Source organism: Ascaphus truei, chromosome 4 (genome assembly GCF_040206685.1).
Source record: "Ascaphus truei isolate aAscTru1 chromosome 4, aAscTru1.hap1, whole genome shotgun sequence".
NCBI classification, from domain to species: Eukaryota; Metazoa; Chordata; class Amphibia; order Anura; family Ascaphidae; genus Ascaphus; species Ascaphus truei.
This window is the reverse complement of record NC_134486.1, coordinates 312,472,688-312,495,172: the sequence shown is the minus strand read 5'-3', so window position 1 is coordinate 312,495,172 and position 22,485 is coordinate 312,472,688. Positions and strand designations below refer to the sequence as shown.

The 22,485-nt window shown below is 44.6% G+C and overlaps 1 protein-coding gene across 2 annotated transcripts in view; it reads left to right on the top strand.

Moving 5' to 3' along the window:
* The window catches only part of CFAP206 (cilia and flagella associated protein 206), a 40,226-nt gene that overhangs the window by 5,768 nt on the left and 11,973 nt on the right, over positions 1 to 22,485 (top strand). For both annotated transcript variants that reach the window (XM_075597853.1, XM_075597854.1), the window contains exons 4-10: positions 988 to 1,078; positions 3,305 to 3,493; positions 5,568 to 5,726; positions 12,689 to 12,897; positions 14,266 to 14,385; positions 15,884 to 16,082; positions 18,911 to 19,051. In XM_075597853.1, coding sequence (XP_075453968.1) covers positions 988 to 1,078; positions 3,305 to 3,493; positions 5,568 to 5,726; positions 12,689 to 12,897; positions 14,266 to 14,385; positions 15,884 to 16,082; positions 18,911 to 19,051 — 1,108 coding nt within the window. The remainder of the gene's footprint in view (positions 1 to 987; positions 1,079 to 3,304; positions 3,494 to 5,567; positions 5,727 to 12,688; positions 12,898 to 14,265; positions 14,386 to 15,883; positions 16,083 to 18,910; positions 19,052 to 22,485) is intronic.

Genomic DNA, 22,485 nt, shown 5'->3' with positions numbered 1-22,485 from the left:
CCCCCCTCATTCCACTGGGTATGTACTGTATCTAGGGCCAGGTTTCTAATGCTCTAATGCCCTTCTCACCGAACTCTTTTATTTTGGTCTTTTATGGATCACTAACCACAGCCTTATGCTGATCTCATAGTTAGTTATCCTTGGCCTATGAGTTACGTCGTTATAGTCCCCAATCTTTTATACTACTATTAATAAATTGTACTTTAATTATAATTAACTACTACACACAGATTTCAGGACTCTTATTCACCTGTATTGGTTGAGGGCCATTTGAATACTGCCTTAGGTATCGCCACGTTCTATGATACGGAATTTCCCCAACTTCTGCAGCTAGCATTGAGTGCCTGCCATTGGGACCTCCCTGCTGTCTCCCCCACCTCGGTGGGTTCTCTTTTTTTGACTATATGTTCTGAACTGAGCATAAGATTTAAAAAATAAAATCAAAGCTGAAGTGGGTAAGAAGCGATATCTTAAAGTAAAAGAAAAAGAAGATGGCAATCGGCGCGGGCTGCATCTTTAAGTGCTAGAAAGGCCAGCAGTGTCTGAGTTTGTGTTGAATGCAGAGGTGCCCAGCTCCAGTTCTCAAGGGCCACGAACAGGTCAGGTTTTAAGGATATCCCTGCTTCAGCACAGGTGGCTCCATCACTTGTGCTGAAGCCAGGATATCCTAACAACCTGACCTATTGGTGGCCCTTGAAGTGGTGCTGGCTACCTCTGGTTTATTACGTTTCTAGCTGTAAAATAATTATCGAATATATTGGTTATATGAAAACGGATATTCTGCTCATCACAACAGCTAAGAATTAGAAAAGCAAATGCTTTTAATCCTCTTGGTTAAGCCCATTATAAGCAAATAGACAATACCTAATAAATGTTTATTTTATCGAAAGCGTGCATAAAAGATAAAGCCGCTTGCACTGTGTGTGCATCTCCTTTCATGGAGATAATATTGGCAAGAAATTAACTCGTCTCAATGTTTCTTTAAAGCTCTGTGTGGACAGACTGCTTGATACAAGAAGTCTATGCCTTGAAACAATAAAGATGCAAGTGTACTTTGATATGAACTACACAAACCGAGGTAATGTGTCCGCGATTCTCTATTTTAATATACATATTGAATAGTATGTCATATTTAAGGATCCAGTATTAACAACGAAGACTTGAAATACTAGTCTATAAACCTACTATCACAAACCTAAGATGAAAACTCAAGCCAGGCTGTACAAAGCTGCTCATATTTTATTTTGTACATAGTATAATATTACACAGTGTTATAATCACATGAACACAAGTTCGCTGTCATACCTTCCAACATGTCTCAGTTTGAAAAAAAGGTACACATGCAGACATTAAGTAAAACGCACTACTCAGTATGTGGTGTCAAAGCAGCAGTCCACTCTCATTCTACACAATTATTTTTTTTTGTTACTACTTTTAACAGATCTTTATGCTTTCTAAAGTAAGACCACCAGCCCTTCTCATAGACCCCCAACAACCCACATAAGAACCCCCCACCCCTATGACATTTACCAATAACATAGCCTTACCCCTTACTCTGATTCCCAGGCTGCTGCGATGGACAGGTAGTGGCAGAGGAACAAGGCCGCAGGGGCGCAGTTGTCACCCTGCAGCACGGGCAGCAGTCCTTGGGTTACCAACAAGTTTCCTGCCGGTGCTCTCGCAAAAGCTGTATTGCAACTACGGGCCAGTTAAAATCTTCGGCGCCGCTGATAGGTAGTGACGCCACACGGACAGCCTATCAGCGTTGCTGAAGATTCTGATTGGCCCTCGGTAGCAGCGAGGTAGTGAGTGTGGTGTGCAGTCGCGGGGGAGATCAGTACAAGCATGTACACAGCACAGAGGCCAGTACAGCATCCCCCAAATCGGTACAGTTGGAGGGTCTGCTATATATACTTATACTGGTAAATAATGTACTGTACATACGTATATATCATCACAGTGCCAAGAAAATCATAATGATTTTCATATTTTTTAAATGTATGTAAGAACTATTTGAAGTAGCAGTGGCAGTCTGTTTACCATTCATTTGTCTAAAATGAAATTATTAAAGTGTTCACTAGACACATTTCTGTAAATATATGGTAATGTTAATTTAGGTTAGAGTGAACAGCTATACCAGGGGGGTGCAAACTAGGGGGCGCAAGATATTTTTTTTGGGGGGGGTGAGGGGGGGGGTCGCTATGCTTACAGAGTCCCTGTGCTTTTCCCAAAGGCATTTAAATCAAATGCCGGGGGACCGCGCAAGGTCTCTGTATATTACCCTTAGTTTTACTCACCATGGCAACGTGGCATCAAATGATGCCGCGGGTCACGTGACATGACATTACATGATCCTGCAGCGTCATTTGACGCTTGACACAAGGTAAGGGGGGCGTGAGCAATGGGGGAGAGCAGGCATTGGGGTGCAGGGCAAAAAGTTTGCGCAGCCCTGAGCTAGATTACTCTTCTTCAAACATACTGTAAAGTGGCAATCCTTCCTAGGACAAAATGAACTAATGGCAGTGACATGTTTAAGGCGAAACCCTTGTTACTCAGATCTGACGCATATGTATTTCAAGTCATGTTTACATTTATTATGTAAACATAATGAGCTGAGAATCAGGAGCGGTTTGATTTCCTTTGGCTGTTCCCTTTTGTCTGATATCACTGTTTGTTCAGCTAGTGCTTGTACAGCCAGAGGCCCCTCTGTCACCCGCCTCTATCGGTATTGTCTCTCAGGACAGTGTCAATCAAGTGTTTCCCTGCCCTTTATCCCACACACTTCCCCATTAAGAGACCACTAAAAAATTCCATTTCAAATGGCTAATTGTTTTGGAAAGCTAAGCTGTGATATTCTGTACAAAAAGTTGTTTTCTGGTCAGCTACGTGGCATTGCACCTTTAAGAACAGCATTTAAGACAGATGCATGGGTCTGTCAAATATAATTTAAGCTCATTTTAAAAGAAAAATGCAGCAAAGGGAATATGAACAAATACACACACACACCCTGAAGAATATCTTTAAAAAAAAAAAAAAAGGACCAACTAAAATAAAGTTTCTAAGCTCAACTAATTTCCAGCTACAGTTTCCCACCTCAAACGTGAAGGGGCACTCCCTCTCTCTAAGCCCAGTAATGGATCTCTGTCCTGGCGATCTTACAAACCATTTTGTGATGTCTGAGACTCGGAGAGATAAAGAAAACAGCCATGATCACAAAATCACCCCGTGGCAACGGCAAAGATGTATCCCCTCCTCTTAGAAGTGCAGCCACCCCTAACCATGTTATGCTTTGTCCCTACTGTAGATGAATTTGTGGCCGAGCACCATCATGTGCTGGAATCGAGACTCGACCCAGTATGCAGGGAAATCACCGACAGTCGGGCACGCACAGCGGAGGAGTTAGAGAGCCTGTATCGCAAGGTTGTCAGCTATGTGTTGCTGCGCTCTGGCCTCGGGTCCCCTACTGATATTAAGGTCGTCAGGGAAGCAACAGGTCAGACAATTTGCCTAAATGCCTGGTTAACGCATAGAAAAGGAAAATGCTGGTTTGGTTTTCCTGCTAACTGGAAAGGGCCTGGAGTACTTTGTACAGTATGCACTGACAGTAGGTTTCCATAGCTTTGCCATCTATTTAATCTGTGTTGGGTATGTGGCCAATCAAAGCTGCAATCCACTCTACTTTATACCATTTGCTTCTGTTTTTGCGGCCCTGCCCTTTTTAAATTCTGTGGTTGAATCCCGGAGAGATCTATTGGTGAAAATGGGCCCGGGAGGTTAAAATGACCAGTGTCGTTCACTCATCAAGGCAACAGAGGTTGGCACAGTAACAGCTGATAATAAGCTACAATAATAAGCAAGCGAAAACTCTGCAAAAAATAAAGATTTTGAGAAAAATGTACAGTCTCAAAAATATCAGCATAACCAAAATGATCAGATTATTTTATGACTTCACCTTTTTTAGGGGATGGGAGGAGGGATTGCTGCTTGAAGGAGCACTATACATTGCCACCTAAACTGTGCCTCTCCAACCACATAAAGTTACTTCTGTTCACAGCCAAAAACATTATGGGCCCTGGATATATCGTAGAATTTAGGTATTTTTTAAATTCCTTTATATATATAAAATATAAAGCAGCATATTGCTGAATGTCTGGTCTGCATACAATGTATGAGTGCATTCTGCCCATTGTTATATCAGTAACAACAATCAATGGAAGGCTTTCTGTATTAGTAGTCTGAAGAGCCCTTTAACCAACACCAAGCAACTGTATCTCCAAACCTAGTAGCACCAGCTGACTAAAGGGCTGCCATGATGGACATTTACAGTCCCACCTCGGCAACTTACTAAGAGCATCCAACTGTTCCCGCGTCAGTTGTGATAGCCATGGGTTTAACGTCACTCTATTGCCCTCTATTCAAGATAGTGAGAAGATGGGTAATACAAAGTTCACAATGCATTCCCTTCCATTCACTTCACTTCTCACCACACTGACTAAGCACGCCTGGGCCTACTGCTACCGCCCAAGTCATTTTTACATTGTGCTGAATTTATGCTTAGACTTTAAACAAATAGTTAAATTAGCTTCATCTTCATTATTTTCATAACGGGAGCCTCTCAGGGTAATAAGGTCTAATGTGGTCATTCATCCTGCTTCAGAAACATGGAGCTGGAAGTGTGATAATGCTGCTAGAAGACCATTTAAACTGTAGGGTCATTTGTACTATACTTTTAGAGTTCATAACCTTGATTCTCCGTTTCCTAACCTGACCGCTTTGTAGTTACCACTGGCTGAGCCTTCTCCTTAATCTCACACACTGTGGTGTTATGCAAGGTAAGGGCTTTTGTGTGAGTCTCTGATCTCACACACTGTGGTGTTTTTCTATGGTACATATCCCTTTGCACCGGGATACTTGGTCATTTACCTACTATAGCGCTCTGGTTGAGCGGACGGTTAAAGACGGTAGAGCTAATCCTTCTACATGTTTTTGTCGTTATCGTACATGCTTCGTAAAATCAACCAAATAAAACAAAAATATAATAGAAAAATAGACTTAAAAATAGAACATATGGTGTTCCTGCCCAAGTAAGGCGCATATTGCAAGCAGCTCAAAGGGCTATTTTTAAAGTGTGGGCAGGGCAATCAACTTCTATATATTCAACATAATTTTGACTCTACATCTCCCACACATCAAAACATCAGCATTATATCATCTTTTAACAAGCACTTATACGGTGAATAAAAAGTATGAAGATTGCTCTATGCTCCATATGTAACTAGCTTGTTGTTCAAATATTGTACACCTGGCAGAAATGACTAGGTTTTACCGCACCTCAGACCCAGACGGTATTTTAATGCAGAGAAAGACGAAGTACAGAAGCGTGCCACTTCATCTATCTCATTACAATGCATGTGCCATGTAACTTCTCCGGGACTTCTCCTTTTGACAATAGACGAATCGCAATCTCGCGCACATGGGCCAAAACGGGAGGAGACATTTTGATGTGTTCTTTTGAGTGACGCCATAACCTTCGTTGTGTGACATTTTAGTTTGTGTGTTTGTTACAGCCGCCCTGCAGAGTGTGTTCCCTCACACACAGCTTGGCACCTTTCTGTCTCTTGGCAAGAAAGACAAGGAGCGGCAGCTGAGGGAGCTTACCATGATTATCACTGGCATCCGATTGTTCAACAAGGACTGCGAGAAAGGTGGAGAAGGCATTGATGACTGTACGTACTCTACCACTATTGCAGGATGTTACACTACTAACTCCTGTCATTCATCCTGCTCATGTACGCACGATCTTCTAGTGCATGGGTGGCCAACTCCAGTCCTCAAGGGCCACCTACAATACAGGTTTTAAAGATATCCCTGCTTCAGCACAGGTGGCTCAGTCGTTGACTGACCCAGTGATTGAGCCACTTGTGCTGAAGCGGGGATATCATTAAAACCTGACCTGTTCGTGGCCCTTGAGGACTCAGGTTGGCCACTCCTGTTCTAGCGCTATACACTGATGTAGCAATTTCTTTCTGTGTGGAAAATACCGCAGGCCTTATCGTCTCCTCCTTGTACACAATTATATTCACAATTTCTTATTTTTTCCTTTTCCTTTTGTTGTTGTTCCTGATAATGAAAACACACAATTCCTATACACTCTGAACCCTACACCCACCACATACAGGCCCGCCGACCGAATTCCCGGGGCCCAGGACTAGAGTTTCGCCTGCCCCCCCCCCCCCCCCCCCCAATTACACACTCTTACTCAATCCCACTTTCTTCACACTCATTTACCCCTCATTCCCTGGCCACACACACAATTCCCCCCAATACCCATACAACCCCCCCACACAATAATTATCCCCACAATAATTACCTCCCCCAATACACACACAATAATCCCCTCTCAATATATAACACTACCACTACCCCCCAGATACAAACACCACTACTCCCCATATAATATTACCCCCCCCCCAGATACAGGCACCCCTACGCCCCCCCTACATACAGTACAATCACCACTATGCCCTCAGATACAATTGCCACTACCCCCAGATACAATTGCCACTACCCCCAGATACAATTGCCACTACTCCCATCTTAGATACAATTACCACGACCCCCATCCCAGATAGACACCCCTATTCCCCCCCAGATAGACACCCCTATTCCCCCCCCAGGTAGACACCCCTATTCCCCCCCAGAAAGAGAACCCTATGCCCTGCCAGATAGACACCCCATTCCTCCCAGATGCAGACACCTCATTTCCCCCCCAGATACAGACACTACTACGCCCCCCAAATACAGACACTACTATGCCCCCCAAATACAGACACTACTATGCCCCCCAAATACAGACACTACTACGCCCCCAGATACAAACACCCCTACCCCAGATACAATTACCACTATCCCCAGATACAATTACCATTACTCCCCCAGATACAGACACGCCTACGCTCCCCCCCACCCCCCCAGATAGACACCCTGTCACGAGAGAGACTCCAGGAGCGGGTAGGCCCTCGGTAGCCGGAACAGCGGGGAGCAGGCAAGGATTGTGAGGGTCGCAGGCAGATGGCAGATGGCAGATAGCGTGGTCGGGGGTCACATGCAGAGGTCAGAGGCAGGCGACAGATAGCATGGTCGTGGTCACAGGCCTCTGCCTGTGGAGGCAGGTGGTGTGGTCGGGGTCACAGGCAGAGGTCGGAGGCAAGCAGCAGATACAGGACTGGGACTGAGGAACAGGGGCTGGGACTGAGGAACAGGGGCTGGGACTGAGGAACAGGGGCTGGGACTGAGGAACAGGGGCTGGGACTGAGGAACAGGGGCTGGGACTGAGGAACAGGGGCTGGGACTGAGGAACAGGGGCTGGGACTGAGGAACAGGGGCTGGGACTGAGGAACAGGGGCTGGGACTGAGGAACAGGGGCTGGGACTGAGGAACAGGGGCTGGGACTGAGGAACCGGGGCTGGGACTGAGGAACAGGGGCTGGGACTGGGGAACAGGGCTGGGACTGGGGAACAGGGCTGGGGCTGGGATTTGCTAGCATGCAACAGACTGGGGCAAGGTAGTTCAATAGCAAGGGCCTTTACTAATGTTACCAGAACTACAAGGAACAGGTCAGGTCATGACAGAAACAGGAGTCAGGATCACAAAATAAAGGCCAGGAGATACAGGAAACAGGAAACTACAAAGACAGACAGAGAAGGAGGACAGGAGCACCAAGAGGAGACAGACAGAGGAAAACCCAGAGCAGGCAAAAACAGCAGCACACCCTGTGGACAGACAAAGCAACTGGAGAGAGGGAGATTTAGGAAACTGTCAGGGCTATTCCTGACACGCCCCCTGCGCCCTCCCAGATGCAGACACCCCCTACACCCCCCTAGATGCCGTCACCCCCTACGACCCCCCAGATGCCGACACCCCTACGCCCCCCCAGATGTCTGCCTTTTCCCACGCTGGGACTGCCACTCTCTCTTGCTGCCGGAAGCTGGGCCTGGTTGCACCCAGCTTCTGGCGCATACTGGCAGGACAGAGAGGACGGAGTGGGAAGAGGCAAGCAGCAGCTGGGGAGAGCCGGGGCCTGGCGGCGGCCACCAGGAGCCAGGCAGCTGGACACAGAAGTTAGCCCAACTTCCAGCGCCGGCCAGGCCCCCTATAGCCTCTGTGCCCAGGACCCTTGTCCCGACTCTCCTCCGCCCTGTTGGTAGCCCCGTATATATATATATATATATATATATATATATATATATATATATATATATTGTCAAAAGGAGTGCTGTTGGGTGTGGCCAAGTGTACTGTATACAACAAAAAACAAAAAGTCCCAATGCAACGTCAAAAGGACGAAGGTCATAGTTAAATACTTATCTGTTTGTCTTCTCGGTAACAAAAGAGGGAACCCCCGCAACTGTCTGAATGTAAATGTGTCGGTGCTCCCTAGGTAAGTGCATATAACAACAGACCGGAGAGAAAGCACCTAGTAAGGGCACTCTAAACACATAGGTGGTATGGTGAACACTTTAAAACATACACTTTATTCAAATCATTTTAAAATAATGGGTGATAAAATAAGAATTAAACGTTTAGATCCTTCATATGAACACTGAATGTGGTGTTCTGGATCAATGAATGCTGACTGCAAATATCCTCTATTAATGTATGTTGCAGTTTGGACCAGTGAGTATGGTGAGTCACTGTCCAGATGAACCAAAGCACCCTAAATGTCGCTGCTGTAGCAGTATGTGCCAGTATAAACAAACCCTAATACGCAGAATATACAGCACTCTAGCATACATAAGGAACCATAGCCAGGTCTGCCAAAAAAACAATGAGGTAGTGTGACTGGCTGAATGAATGGGATCCTGGCTAATAATATAGCTAGTACAGAGCTAGGAATACTGTAGATAGATGATAGAATATAGGGTTTGTATGTAATCAGCTCAATATCACTGGCTATGAATATAACCCTAGGAGAAGTGATTATGAGTCTAGGGAGCATTACAATAAGTCCCTGACCACAATGTGGGTATAACATACTAGGCTCACATACATAGTAACAACGGTAGGGCTGACTCAGATCAGGTAGGTATAAAGTCTGTTCAGCGTCTCTCAGGTAGGTGGTGTTATAATAACCAATCTATCTATAAGGTAGTAAACAGTACTGACCCAACACCAACTCTGTTGTCAGAGTTGATCTCTAAAGGATCAGTACTCAGTGAGAGGTAGGAGATAAATACATGGTAATGCTGAAATAAATAATCAGCTTACTGCTACGTGTGACAGCAGGGAGAAGGGTATCTTGGTTCGTGTGGGCTCCCTATAGATCATCCGATCGCAGGGAAGCAGCTAATTTGAAAAATAGCGCGACTCCTGTGTGTGAAGGAGTCCTGCGCGTGCACCCATCTGCCGACGCGGGCATTTCACGTAGCCGCTTCCTCAAGGCAGTACAAGGGGGGGGAGAGACACACCCTTGTACTGCCTTGAGGAAGCGGCTACGTGAAACGTGCGCGTCGGCAGATGGGTGCACGCGCAGGACTCCTTCACACACATGAGTCAGCTGACGGCAGCTACTGCAGTGCGCTATTTTTCAAATTAGGTGCTTCTCTGCGATCGGATGATCTATAGGGAGCCCACACGAACCAAGATACCCTTCTCCCTGCTGTCACACGTAGCAGTAAGCTGATTATTTATTTCAGCATTACCATGTATTTATCTCCTACCTCTCACTGAGTACTGATCCTTTAGAGATCAACTCTGACAACAGAGTTGGTGTTGGGTCAGTACTGTTTACCACCTCATAGATAGATTGGTTATTATAACACCACCTACCTGAGAGACGCTGAACAGACTTTATACCTACCTGTGCTGAGTCAGCCCTACCGTTGTTACTATGTATGTGAGCCTAGTATGTTATACCCACACTGTGGTTAGGGACTTATTGTAATGCTCCCTAGACTCATAATCACTTCTCCTAGGGTTATATTCATAGCCAGTGATATTGAGCTGATTACATACAAACCCTATATTCTATCATCTATCTACAGTAATCCTAGCTCTGTACTAGCTATATTATTAGCCAGGATCCCATTCATTCAGCCAGTCACAGTACCTCATTGTTTTTTGGCAGACCTGGCTAGGGTTCCTTATGTATGCTAGAGTGCTGTATATTCTGCGTATTAGGGTTTGTTTATACTGGCACATACTGCTACAGCAGCGACATTTAGGGTGCTTTGGTTCATCTGGACAGTGACTCACCATACTCACTGGTCCAAACTGCAACATACATTAATAGAGGATATTTGCAGTCAGCATTCATTGATCCAGAACACCACATTCAGTGTTCATATGAAGGATCTAAACGTTTAATTCTTATTTTATCACCCATTATTTTAAATTATTTGAATAAAGTGTATGTTTTAAAGTGTTCACCATACCACCTATGTGTTTAGAGTGCCCTTACTAGGTGCTTTCTCTCCGGTTTGCTGTTTGTCTTCTCATTAGCATAAGTCATTTAGTTATACTCTTTGGCCAAAGTGTCATAAGCCTGCAGCCACGTCATGGCATGACCACTTGTTGGGTTCAGAGCTTGCAGGGATTGTATGTGTTTACTAATTGTCAACTGGTAACAGTTCTTTGGAGGTTTGGGACCCCTCCTCCCTGTTTTATACCTCGCCTTTCCCAATTTTTAAGTAGCAGGTTTTTTTCATGCACCTGAGGAAAATGGTCTATTAAGAAATGTCTCCCTCCATTACAGAGGTAAATGAGAAGTTTCTCAGTTAGTGTTAGACCTGCAGAGTGGTCATGCCTTGATGTGGCTGCAGGGTTGTAACGCTTTGGCCAAAGAGTTTAACTAAATGACCCCTTACTTATGAGAAAACAGACAGATACTGTAAGTATTTAACTATATACTGTGTCATTTGGATGTTGCATTCGGGCTTTTTGATTTTTGTTTGTTGCTGATAATTGTCTACATGTGGCAATCTTTGTGGCAAAAAAATGAATAAAGGCCTAGGCATCAACAAAACATTTGGGAAAATTACACGTTAAATTTAAAGAATTCTCTGTTTTGTTATTTTGTCAAAAGTGCAAATACTCCCCATATATGTGGAAAAAAATAAGAGAAACACACAATAGTGCAATAACGTATAAATAAATAAATGCTGGGTTGGTAATAGGAGGTATCTCACTCACAATTGAGAAGCAAAATATAGACGGTGTGGTTATTCAGAGTCACCAACTCAGAGGATTTCTTCCAATAAATGCTAGTGGATATTCCTCAGGAACAGGAGATGAGGTAATTCCCATAGGCGCACAAAATAGAGAGGACACGGATATTAAAGGTTGTTTTATAAACAGCAATTCAAAAGTAATACACTTACATAAGTGCTAGAGGTGCAGGCATGTGGACTACCCTTTGGTCAGAACGTGGATAGGATGCTGTCACTTACTCCTGGAATTAGAAGCTGTGGTGGCCATCTACAAAGAATGCTACTCAGGTGCAGGCAGAGACCAGGCAGAACTTGGTCCAGTATCCTCAGAATAGTCTTCCACACAGCTCAGGGATCTCCAAAGGATCTGCACACTCACCCTACGCATTTCACTCACAGGAGCTTCATCAACTCCTGATGATTGTGCAGACCCCTTTTTTCCCAGAACCGTATTTTTCCACATATTTGGGGAGTATTTTCGCTTTTGATCCCCTGGCTTCAGTGTACCTGTTTTGGATGCCGGTGTGAGTCCTTTTTCTGGAGCTGCACTACCTCAAAATGTAATATATTTATTTTTGGTATCACAGGTGTGTTCACTATTTATATTGTTAAATGGTATTTGTGCTTGATTTTCTTTTCTTCCTCTATTGTTATTTTTTCAGTAGTAGTAAACAAGCAAGATGTTGGCAAAGTATGTGTGTGTGTGTGTGTATATATATATATATATATATATATATATATATATATATATATATATATATATATATATATATATATATATATATATATATATATATATATATATTGTTGCTTTTTTCCTATATATAGCCAGCAACCAACCTCCCACTGATGAGACCAAAAAGGTCAAAATAGCTGTCTGTGAGTAGGATTACAGACTATGCACTTCTTTAACCCAGGCTGTGCTGAAAAGCTGTGTAATGCAGCAGGCATAAGCTCATAGGGGTCCATGTTACAATGGATAAGAAGTAAAGAGTGACACACTGTGCTCATATGCATGTCATTACCCAGAATCCCTGGCTGCAGTAGAAGCATTAGATAATGGGGAAAGATAGGGTTGCAGATCTGTCTGAGACATGCGAATGTACTCAGAAGTGGTATTTTTATTTGCTATATTCCCCATGAAACTGCTGGCTCCGCATATTGCAGTATTGTTATAAATCACATAGATCACTATCCATGCAAGTGACAGATGTATAAAACATCACCTATGATGAAAAGCATGAGTGTTGCAGTATACAAGTCTTAGAATTTAGATTGTACATTTCCAGATTAACTTTATGATGTTTATCATAAAAAAAAATTTAAAAATGGGAATTTTTTAAGAATTATGTTCCAAAGTGCTAATAATTGTAAAATAATACAAGTGAACAAAAGCTTTACGAAGTAATTGAAAAGCCCCCTGGCAATTAAAGGGTAATTGGCTGGAAACACCTGTGTTAATATGATATCTGTCTCTGAAGTGCCAACTATTCTGAAGGAGGCAATTCCAGCCACCACCAAGCACATTGATTCAGAGCTTCATGCATCGCTGGAGATGATATACCAATATACAGCACTCATTGAGGCGATGGAAGGGAAGCGAGACACAAGCATCCTGCCGAACTTTAATCAGCTGAAAGAAGCTCTTTTCAACTTAAGGCAACATGAGTTCTTCTTAAATATCATTCTGGTAAGAAATCAGGCTGAAAGATCGTAGGCCTCGGATATAGTAGGAGCGCACGACGGAGCGCGTGGTGTCGAGCGCTCCTGCTGCAGCGGCGATCCGTGGGATGTGGAGGAGGCGCAACAGGGAGGCGTTGTCGGTGGCATGGCCGTGACGTCATGGGAGCAGTTCGCCCTCATTGGCTGAACCGCGCACGTGACCCGGCCAACGCGACAAAATCAAAAGATTTTGTCTCGCGAAAAATTGGCCACACCGTTGCGCGTTTTATGGCCGTCCTTATTGAAGTACGGACTTTTGTTTCCTGCCTGCGCGACATTGCACGGACTATGAATGCAGCCTTAGAGAGTCGGTGTATACTGGGAAAATGGGCATTAGTTTGTAGCGCAATACAGATCATTGATATTCAAGTTGTAAAAAGGAGGCCACCGAAAAATAGTTTTGATCCGTGCCTGGATTATGACTTAATAGCTCTGCTGCAGTTTGTGCTTGATACAAAGGTTTATCCATTTGAATATGAGTTGAATAAATTGGATCCTATAAGTAATTTTGCAGTTCCAATAGATTTGTATTAATTCGCAACAAGGTTCAAAAGGAAACAATAGGTTTCATGGTTGACATTGATGGCAAACAAAGCATAGTCTTTAGCAGCACAATGATTAAGTATATTACAGTACATGGCAGAGGGGCCTGCAACATAATGAAAAAAGGAGAGAAATTGGTGACGTTCTCTGATTTTGTGAGTTAAGGCCATATTTTATGTGAAAGAGAAGCATGTTTCACCCAGATTTCATACATCATAAGATAGCTCACACAAAGGTGTACCAAGCTCTCAGGCTTATGACCTTTAAAATTAATTACCCACTTATGTGTTGTCTTGTCCCTATATTGTATTTGTACCCTATTCACCGCCCCCTCCCCCCTTCCTTACTCCCTTTGTTTGTGCCTGCTATATGTTTCTATTATTACATGTTATCATTTTTGATGTAGTGGATGTGGTTCTGTTTTTGGTGGTTTGTGTTAGATATTAAATGTCATTTCATTTCTTTCTGGCATTATCCGTTTCATTTGTTCTATTATCTATAGACAGTGTGTGCTGGGCTTTGTGTTACTTGTATATATAGGAAAGGCATTCATCTGTCATTTCATCATCCGTCACCACTTTTCATATTTTGTCTAAGAAAACTGCATTAAAAAAGTTAAATAGAGCCTTTTGGTCAATAGCTTAAAAGTTTGAGTTCACATATTTATTACATCTGTAATTCCAACTTGACAAAGACAGTAACACCCCACTGATTGGGGCTGTTAAAAATGATAAGTGTATTTTAAATATATGAACCTGGCCATGTTTCTTAAACTGCGGTTTTCATTTCCCAGTCAGACGTGATCACATGTGCGCAACAAGTGGAAATGATGGAAAAACAATTTGCAGCACAGATGGAGCAATTAAGATCCACAGTTCGGTCAAAGACAGCTATTTCCACAGCGCAGGTCTATGTAAGTGCTGTAGGATATCGATTTGATACTCGTTGTTTTAATTTCTTTGTTTTATTTATTAGGTTATTTCACCTGTCTGCTTTCACAAAAACCTTGAATGCAAAGAAGCGCATGCTCCATAGCACAGATCAATTTAATTTATAAAAGCGGTTCATTTCAAAATGACGCGTATCATCACACTTATGAGACTTCCTCAAGGGTACCCCTTACCCTATAGGAAGTCAAATTAATGTGACGAAATGCGTCGAGACGGTTTCTGCAGCTTTGCCTCTTGCAGCTCCCTGCCTTACTGTGTCTGCTCCTGTCTGTGCACACTACACTCCCTCCTCTTCTACTCTTCTCATCTGTCTCCTCCTTTTCATACTGACTTCGTTGTGTCTCCTCCCCTCTCTTTGCACTCAATCCTGCCCCATGTGCACACTGCTCTACAGTCCCTCTTCCTCATCATCCTTCTGTCTCCTCCCCTCCTTTCGGTCTCTCCTCTCCCTCCTCCATCATGCCCTGACCCTCTTGGCACTCTCTCCTCCCCTCTCTTTGCACTCCCTGCCTTACTGTGTCTGCTTCTCTCAGTGCACACTACATTCCCTCCTCTCCTACTCACCTGTCTCCTCCTCTCCTTGCTGTCTGTTTCCTCCACCTACTCACCTTGCTGTCTCTTGTCCCCCATGTGCACACTGTTCTCCGCTGTCTCTCTGTCTCCTCTCCCCTCCTTGCTGTCTCTCCTCCCCCCTCCATCATGCCCTGCTTGTTTTTGCCCTCTCCTCTCTTTGCACTCCATGCCTTACTGTGTCTGCTCCTCTCTGTGGACACTACACTCCATTCTCTCCTACTCATCTCATCTGTCTCCTCCTCTCCTTGCTGTCACCACTGTCACTAAAATCCCCCCCTCATCGTCCCCAGTGTTTCCTGGGTGAGTGACAGACTGCTCGGCCTATCACAGAGGGATGTGCAGACATCCTGCGAGAAATATATATAGATATTGATAATAAAACACTAAAAAAACTATACTGCTGGGACAAAAAGAAAAGTGTAGGACTACTCTTTAATGGTAACTAGCCGAACTATTGGGTATTTTATATTGCACTGTTGTGTATCTTGCACATAGCCCCTCGTCTTTGTGGCATGAATTCTAAATAAATGAATTGAATAGGAATTCTCCCTGAGTTTCTTGAAGAATCCATATGTTTTTCGCTTCCCTATGTGCACTGTTTTTTTTCTCCCTTTTCTGTGTGTTTAAATACTTATAGGTCTCTGATTTAACCTCTAACTTGTTGCGGTTTTGCTTAATTTTGGTCCAGGGAGGGATTGCACACTTAACTGCTTAATTTCTGCTTGAAATAAAAAAATTAGAAGAAAAAGAAAAGTATGTTTACCAGTTTCCAATCAGGTTTAGATTTGTGCTGTGTAGTATAGTGGCTTTGTTGCTATGGTGCAGCTATGCATTTGCCCCAACCATCTTGCCATTTACTCCTTACCTGTGCATCACTCTCTCTTTCAGCCGCTCTTTATTTCAGTCTCCAAACTGTGGAACAGCTTCCAGGATGAGATTGTGCTGCTAAGTGTCCTGAGCAACCTGGCTGCTAACCTGCAGCCATTCCTAGGGATCCATGAGGAGCTCTTTCCAGCAGACACCATACAATCGCTTCTTAGCGGGACAACAGTGAAAAGTGACGAGGAAAGGATTAAGGAAACCATGGGTAAGAAAAAATATATAATGTGTGTATATATGTAGCTCCCTTTCCCCGTGTCTAAGGGAACTACGTGTGGTGCGTTACCTGAATGGCTCACAGGAGGCCTGATCCTCCACTGCAGAGAGCCTGGGGTGCTCATGGTCTATCTGATGACAGTGCCTCCACCTGGGAGGGATCCCAGCGCAGTTGGATAACCCCTTCCCAGGAACACACAGTAAAGAATAAATATACACATGGTGATATAACAACTTATCTTTACTGGCAACACATATAACTCTGCAATACCATACCCCCAACACAATAATGCCACCCTGGTGAGACCCCCAAAGTACTGAGGTGCCCTGGGGACTTAACCACCCGGTGTCCACAGAGTCAAACCCACCCAAGGTGTGTGGCGTAGCGCTACCCACAGTGTGTGTGTGGCCATTGGTGCACTTAGATGGTGATAAGTTCCCAGGCACTCCAGTACCCAGGTACCGCTGAACAACACAAAGGATCCGTCTGATCCACCGACGTATGGTGGTCTGGTCCGCCTCTGCGTGGGGTGATCCCCGCTGAAGTGTCTCAGCATAAAGAGTCTCTTAGTAGATGGTGGTCTGGTCCCAGACCACAGGCCGCAAGTCACAGCCCAGAGTCTGTCCCTGTGTCCCTGACACTATGCAGTACTGGGGAAGCATCCCTACCTCTGGGCTTTCCCTGCAACACACGCAATCTACAGGGAGTCGGGGCCTAGCTTGGACCTGGGGGGAAGTCTGGCCTAGTCCAGCAAAGCACTGCTCCCATGACACTACCTTCTTCCACTCCGTCCCGCTCCTGACTGGCGTGGTGCCTTGCTTCGTGCCAAACTGTACTCTCTGGAACTCGGGAATACAGCAGCCCTATTGGCTGTGTTGCGTCACGTGATGGGGCCGCCCAAGGGATCCTCGGAGGTTGTAGTTCCCCTGCAGAGCATTTAATAAGATGGCCGACGCTACCGTGGAACCTCTGCGCATGCGCAAGCTTCCTGATGGCCCCTGAGATGGACTCATCTGCGCATGCGCCAGTTGCATTTGCGCATGCGCGGCTAATTAAAGATGGTGGTGCCCTAACCAACGTCCCTCCGAGGAGCTCCGGAACAGTAGCGCAGCTCCCTGACTGCTCGCAGCCCCCACCGGAGCCACCCCTATAGCCGTCCCTCTCCTGCAAGCCAGGAGATAAGAGGGGATATATATATATATATATATATATATATATATATATATATATATATATATATATATATATATATATATATATATATATATATATATATAGAGAGAGAGAGAGAATTTAAAAGAAGCATGGTCTTTGCCTCAGACCAAGCTGACTGCTGGATATGGATATTTGTATCACTTTGAAATAGTTCTGTTCACTACCTATACAATGTTACAGAAAGCCAGAGCTGGACATTCAAACAGTTTGACGTGAAAGCAAATGAGCAGCCAATAGAAACAGTCAGTGTAGACAGACAGGTCATAGACGAGGGTAAGATTCTCCTGCCTTAGTCCAAGACTGGATTAATGGCAAAACTGTAAAAGATCAGTCCAGATTTCTTGAGCTCAAGTTGGACACAAGATGTATTCCTAATTGACCCTGGGAAAAATAGGATGGCTCTTTATATATAGTATTTACTGTACATCCTCACACATAGCTGTGATGTGTGTTTAGGTTTATTATCTGGAAGGAGGTATGTGTTTTAGGTAAAATGTTGTTAAGAAGCTTTTCATTCTACTGTATATACATTTATACCAGTCCAAGGATAGGTAAAGCAGTAGGTAGAGAAAAACAGAGCTCTGCAGCTGAACAACTGGAGGCAGGATCAATTATGAAAAAATAAAAAAGCTTTATTTGCAAAAAATGCCAATGAGAGCTAAAAGGCACTCTGACGCGTTTCTTTGATACAGCGCCAGTTCGGCGAGAAACGCGTCAGAGTGCTTTTTAGCTCTCTCATGGGCATTTTTTTTGCAAATAAAGCTTTTTTTATTTTAATTGATCCTGCCTCCAGTTCTTCAGCTGCAGTGCTCTGTTTTTCTCTACCTTCTGCTTTGGATTTCGTGGACGGGATGCACGCAGAATGAGATTTATGGTTCCAATCATGAAAGCTGTCCGTGAGTAAAGTGAATATTTTCCTGTGGTTGGCTCACAGCCTATGGAATCTACACGGTTTTGACCCAGAGCTGCTGGTTGTTTTTTGACTCCATGGGTTGCCCCACATTATTGTGAGACTCCTATTGGTTTCAATTGTAATAGCTATTTATCTGGTCTGATAATTCAGCCTGTGAATGGACTTCATCCTATTTAGGGATTCAGAAGATATTTTTTTTAATACAATTGGACTTTCAATATTTTCTGTAGCACCACAAGGGGATTTATTTCTCCATATACATACAAGGATAGGTAAAGGTTGGAAAACAAAATCTCATTGCAAAAAAATGACGGGGGGGGGATTTTATTAGAAAAAACGCTATCATTTTTAAGAGCATATTGAACATCTGTAAAATATTATCATCTTGGTTAAAAAAAAAAAAAAAAAAGGTGTCAGCCCTAAACTCCTAGAGTGCCTGATATGTTTTCATACATAGATGCATTACTGTTTGCAATAGTTGATTGCTACTTCATACTGTATACATAAATAGACTATTTTTACCCATTAAAATTCAAACACTGTATGAAGTTTTCGAGACTGCAGCAGACTTGGGGATGCTTGAAAGAAGAAATGCTCCTGTAAAAATATTTATGTTGAAATTGTATTTCTTTTATCGTCACTAACTTAGTGATTTTAATTGCTAGATCTTAAATTTAGTTTTTTATTTTAGGAACCCGTGTAAATCCCTCTGATGTTCGGACTCAAGAGTGGTACTTCCCAGAAAACACAGTTCATGTTGAACGGCTTCCAATTCAGTTCCATGGGTTTTGTGGCTATACCGTTGCTGCAAAAGATGGCCTCTTGTTGCCTGGTATGTTACTTTTATCATTGAATTCAGTGTGCTGACACACACAGATACAGACAGGTAATGGGGCCTTTGATCAGAACATCATATGATGTAAATGGATGGGGAAGGGATTGAAACACAGTGATTAATTAAATAGGTATTAGTAAAATTCGAGGAGAAGTCCCCAGTACACGACCAACAACCGGTTTGCAGGGGGTAGGGGGTAGCTGGTCTGCGTAATAAAGGTTAAGCCAGACTGGTTACCCCTGAAAACCGTGGGTCACTGGCAGCTAAGTAGCACCAGGGGCCATGTAATGTAACCTGTAAAAGTCAAAGTGCTTTTCCACTTTACATGTTCCCCTTGCCCCAGAAACATGAAACTTCAGGAGTATAAGTTTTGTTTGGAAATGCAGTTATTTTGTTTGCAGGAGTTTGGGGGCCAAAGTTACCGGTAGTGCCCTAATTCTCCCCGGCGTGCAAGCATGATTTACCGGTATACGGGTTGAATTATACCGGGGCTACCCAGCATCACCCAGACTCTTGGTTTTCGAACCCAGATATCTCAGACACATTTCCCTCACAGGTATGAGTCCCGCCCCCAACCCCCCCCCAAGTCATATTCTGTATTAAAACATATTTTATTGTGTCTGGTGCATTTCTTATAAATGTCTATGCAGTCAGACTGGGCATCCCCATAGATGCCGGGATGTCTGGATAGACATCAGAGTTCAAAGGAGGGAGGATGTCCAAAGGTAACAAAACCACTTGGTGGGCGAGGAAGGGCAACTTGCCAGGTCAGGAGAACAAAGACCTGGTGGAGCCTGCCCAGCGGGGGGCAATGATTTAACTGGGGGAGATACAGCTCGTAGACACATTTTCCCATTGGCTAATTCATATTTCCCGCCCGCCCAGCTTTTCGAGCCGGCTTGGCACGCCTCCTCCTCTGACGTCAGCTAAGAGACGAGCCCCTGTTTCTACTGGCTAGTGGGAGGGAATTCCCACGCTCTGATTGGTCGCTCATCCTACTTCCATGTTAGAGAGAGAACAGCGGAGTGTATGTAAGGCGATGGCAGAGACGGAGAACTAGACCATTCTATGACTTGGGCCGGTGATGCAAAGGCGGGCTTTTCAAAGCGAATAACAGAGTAACCGGCTTCATTTTTGGAGCTAAGAAAGCCTACCTAGCTGAGGCTAAGTCAAGCGTCGGGACTAAGTTCTCATTTTAGAACGTAGCGGTCGCGGCTAGGCTTTCTAGCCAAAAAGAGGACCAGGAAGCCGGGAGGGATTTCCCAGTCAGGGTAAGCCTTCCGAAGCAGGCACCCTGCACCTATTTGAGCCTAGTTTTCACTCCTAGACCCTCAGTAAGTGTGTATTTCGTCTGTATTTTGTATTCATTTTTGTGTACGCGGGTTTACCTGAATAAACCTCATTTTATTCCACTACCTTGTTTTGCCTAGTGAATTTATCCCAGAAGGCATAAAGGTGTTAAAAGTGCTGGTCTCCCATGACAGGCTTTTTGCAGGAGATTACTGTACATCTCCTTTGAAAGTGTGTGTTGTTTTTTTATATTGGTAAGTCATATAGAGAAGGAATAAGTCTAATAGAGAGTAGTGTTGGGAAATTGACAACGAGGATCTCATGACCGAAGCCTTGCAGACAAGTTGGGGCAAGGTATTAAGTGGGTGGGAAAGATCTGTAGTAAAACAAATAGGGCATGACAAGTACAACTGTAGTTGTTGATGTATGGTGTTTTGTTTGTATTTCTAATTCATTGCAATAAAACAATATGTAACAAATCTCTAAGATATGATATGATAGGATAACTGTGATGGTAGGGGCAGTATGTCACATTAAAGGTTAAGCCCGTCTGTTGCCCCATCTGTCAAGATGGATGTCTGGGTTACAAGCTAACAGACCATCATATGTGGCTTAAATGGCTGGCCAGTGTTATACTGTGTGCCCGCTGAAATGTTTGTTCCCCATGTAACTGTAATGCAATGGTATGACTCCTTTTATGTGCTGGGTTGATAATTAACTGAGCCCACAATTCACAGTCAGCACAGTAAGGAATCTGGGCATGCTATGTAAATGTGGGTTAGGTTGAGGTGCTTGGGACACTGGAGGAATGGGGAGGGGTGTTACAGTCCAGGTGGGAAACAGTCCAAAAGCGGATCCAATGTTCGTCCCCAACTCTGAGGCACCTATCTCTGCAGGAGGTATCAGATCTGTACTGGGAATTATTGCTGGGTCTTAGCCCCGTCAGCATGATTCCCACTGCCCTTAAGCCCAGCCCTTTCGGCTGTTTCTAGAGCACTGTCCCCGCCCGTGGCCCGGATTGGTTCATCACCGTCGAGCCCTCGCTCTGTGATTGGCTGGTATGTAGCATCCATGCTCTGATTGGTCGGCACCCGGTCTTCCATGGTTTGGGATGGAGATTGGGAAGGAGATTGGGAAACTGTGTAACCCCCTGCCGATCACAGTTCCAGATTCAGTTGGTGTGTTACTCTGAGGTTTTGCCGGAGGCACACAGTTCCAGAACAAGGCTCGGTTGCGTAGTGTTAGGAATCGGCGTTCTCCGCGCTCCCCACACAGAGCACTCACTTCCTTCTTCGATTCCTCCGCTCAGCGGCGCGCCCACGCCCTCCCGCGCGCACACCTGCACCATCCACTGGCTCGGTCCACACGCGTACACCGGTTACGAAGCGCGCTCGTTCTGCACACTCTTCTTTCCATCCCCCGGACCTCAGGCTCCGCCCCCACAAGCCGCACGGGCATACTCAGGTTACCAACAAGTCTCACCTGGCCTGTTATGCCTGCACCAATCTGCAGTGTCTACCTGTAGCTCTTCCTATCCCGCCTCCGTTCCTAATTGGACCTTCCAGCTTTATCTAGCTCCTCTCTGCTCTCAGTCTTTGCTCGACATAGTCTCTGCATGGAAGTACTTCAGGATTCTCTCAGTGTTTTCACAGGTTCTGACACGGCTCGTACGACTACCCCCTCTGGCTCTCGATCTCGGCACTCCTTGGACAACGCTCACTCTGATACCCCTCGAACCCAGCTTGGACTACAACCTATCTCCGCTCTCCACTCCTTGACCTCGGCAAGGCATTCTTCACTCTATCTCTACAACCGGTACCGGCAAGTATTGTCTACATTACTACACCTGGCCTGGCAACACTTTATACCACACTCCGGACACGCTCCCTTAGCTGCGGGTGCATGTATTACCACTTCCCCCTTCAGCTCAGGGGACGAATCTGGTCTGCGGGCAGCACCGGCGTAACACGTAGACAAGCGGGAATTTTTAACTTTCTAGCATCCCTATGGTACTGTGGTACTGAGACTACCGGTGTGTGGAAGACATCTTGGGTAAGCCTGTAAGCCTACAGAAGTGGCACCCAGCACCTAGCAAGCTAGGACTCCCCCCGTAACCCGTTTTGGAGTGTGATCCTGAAGTT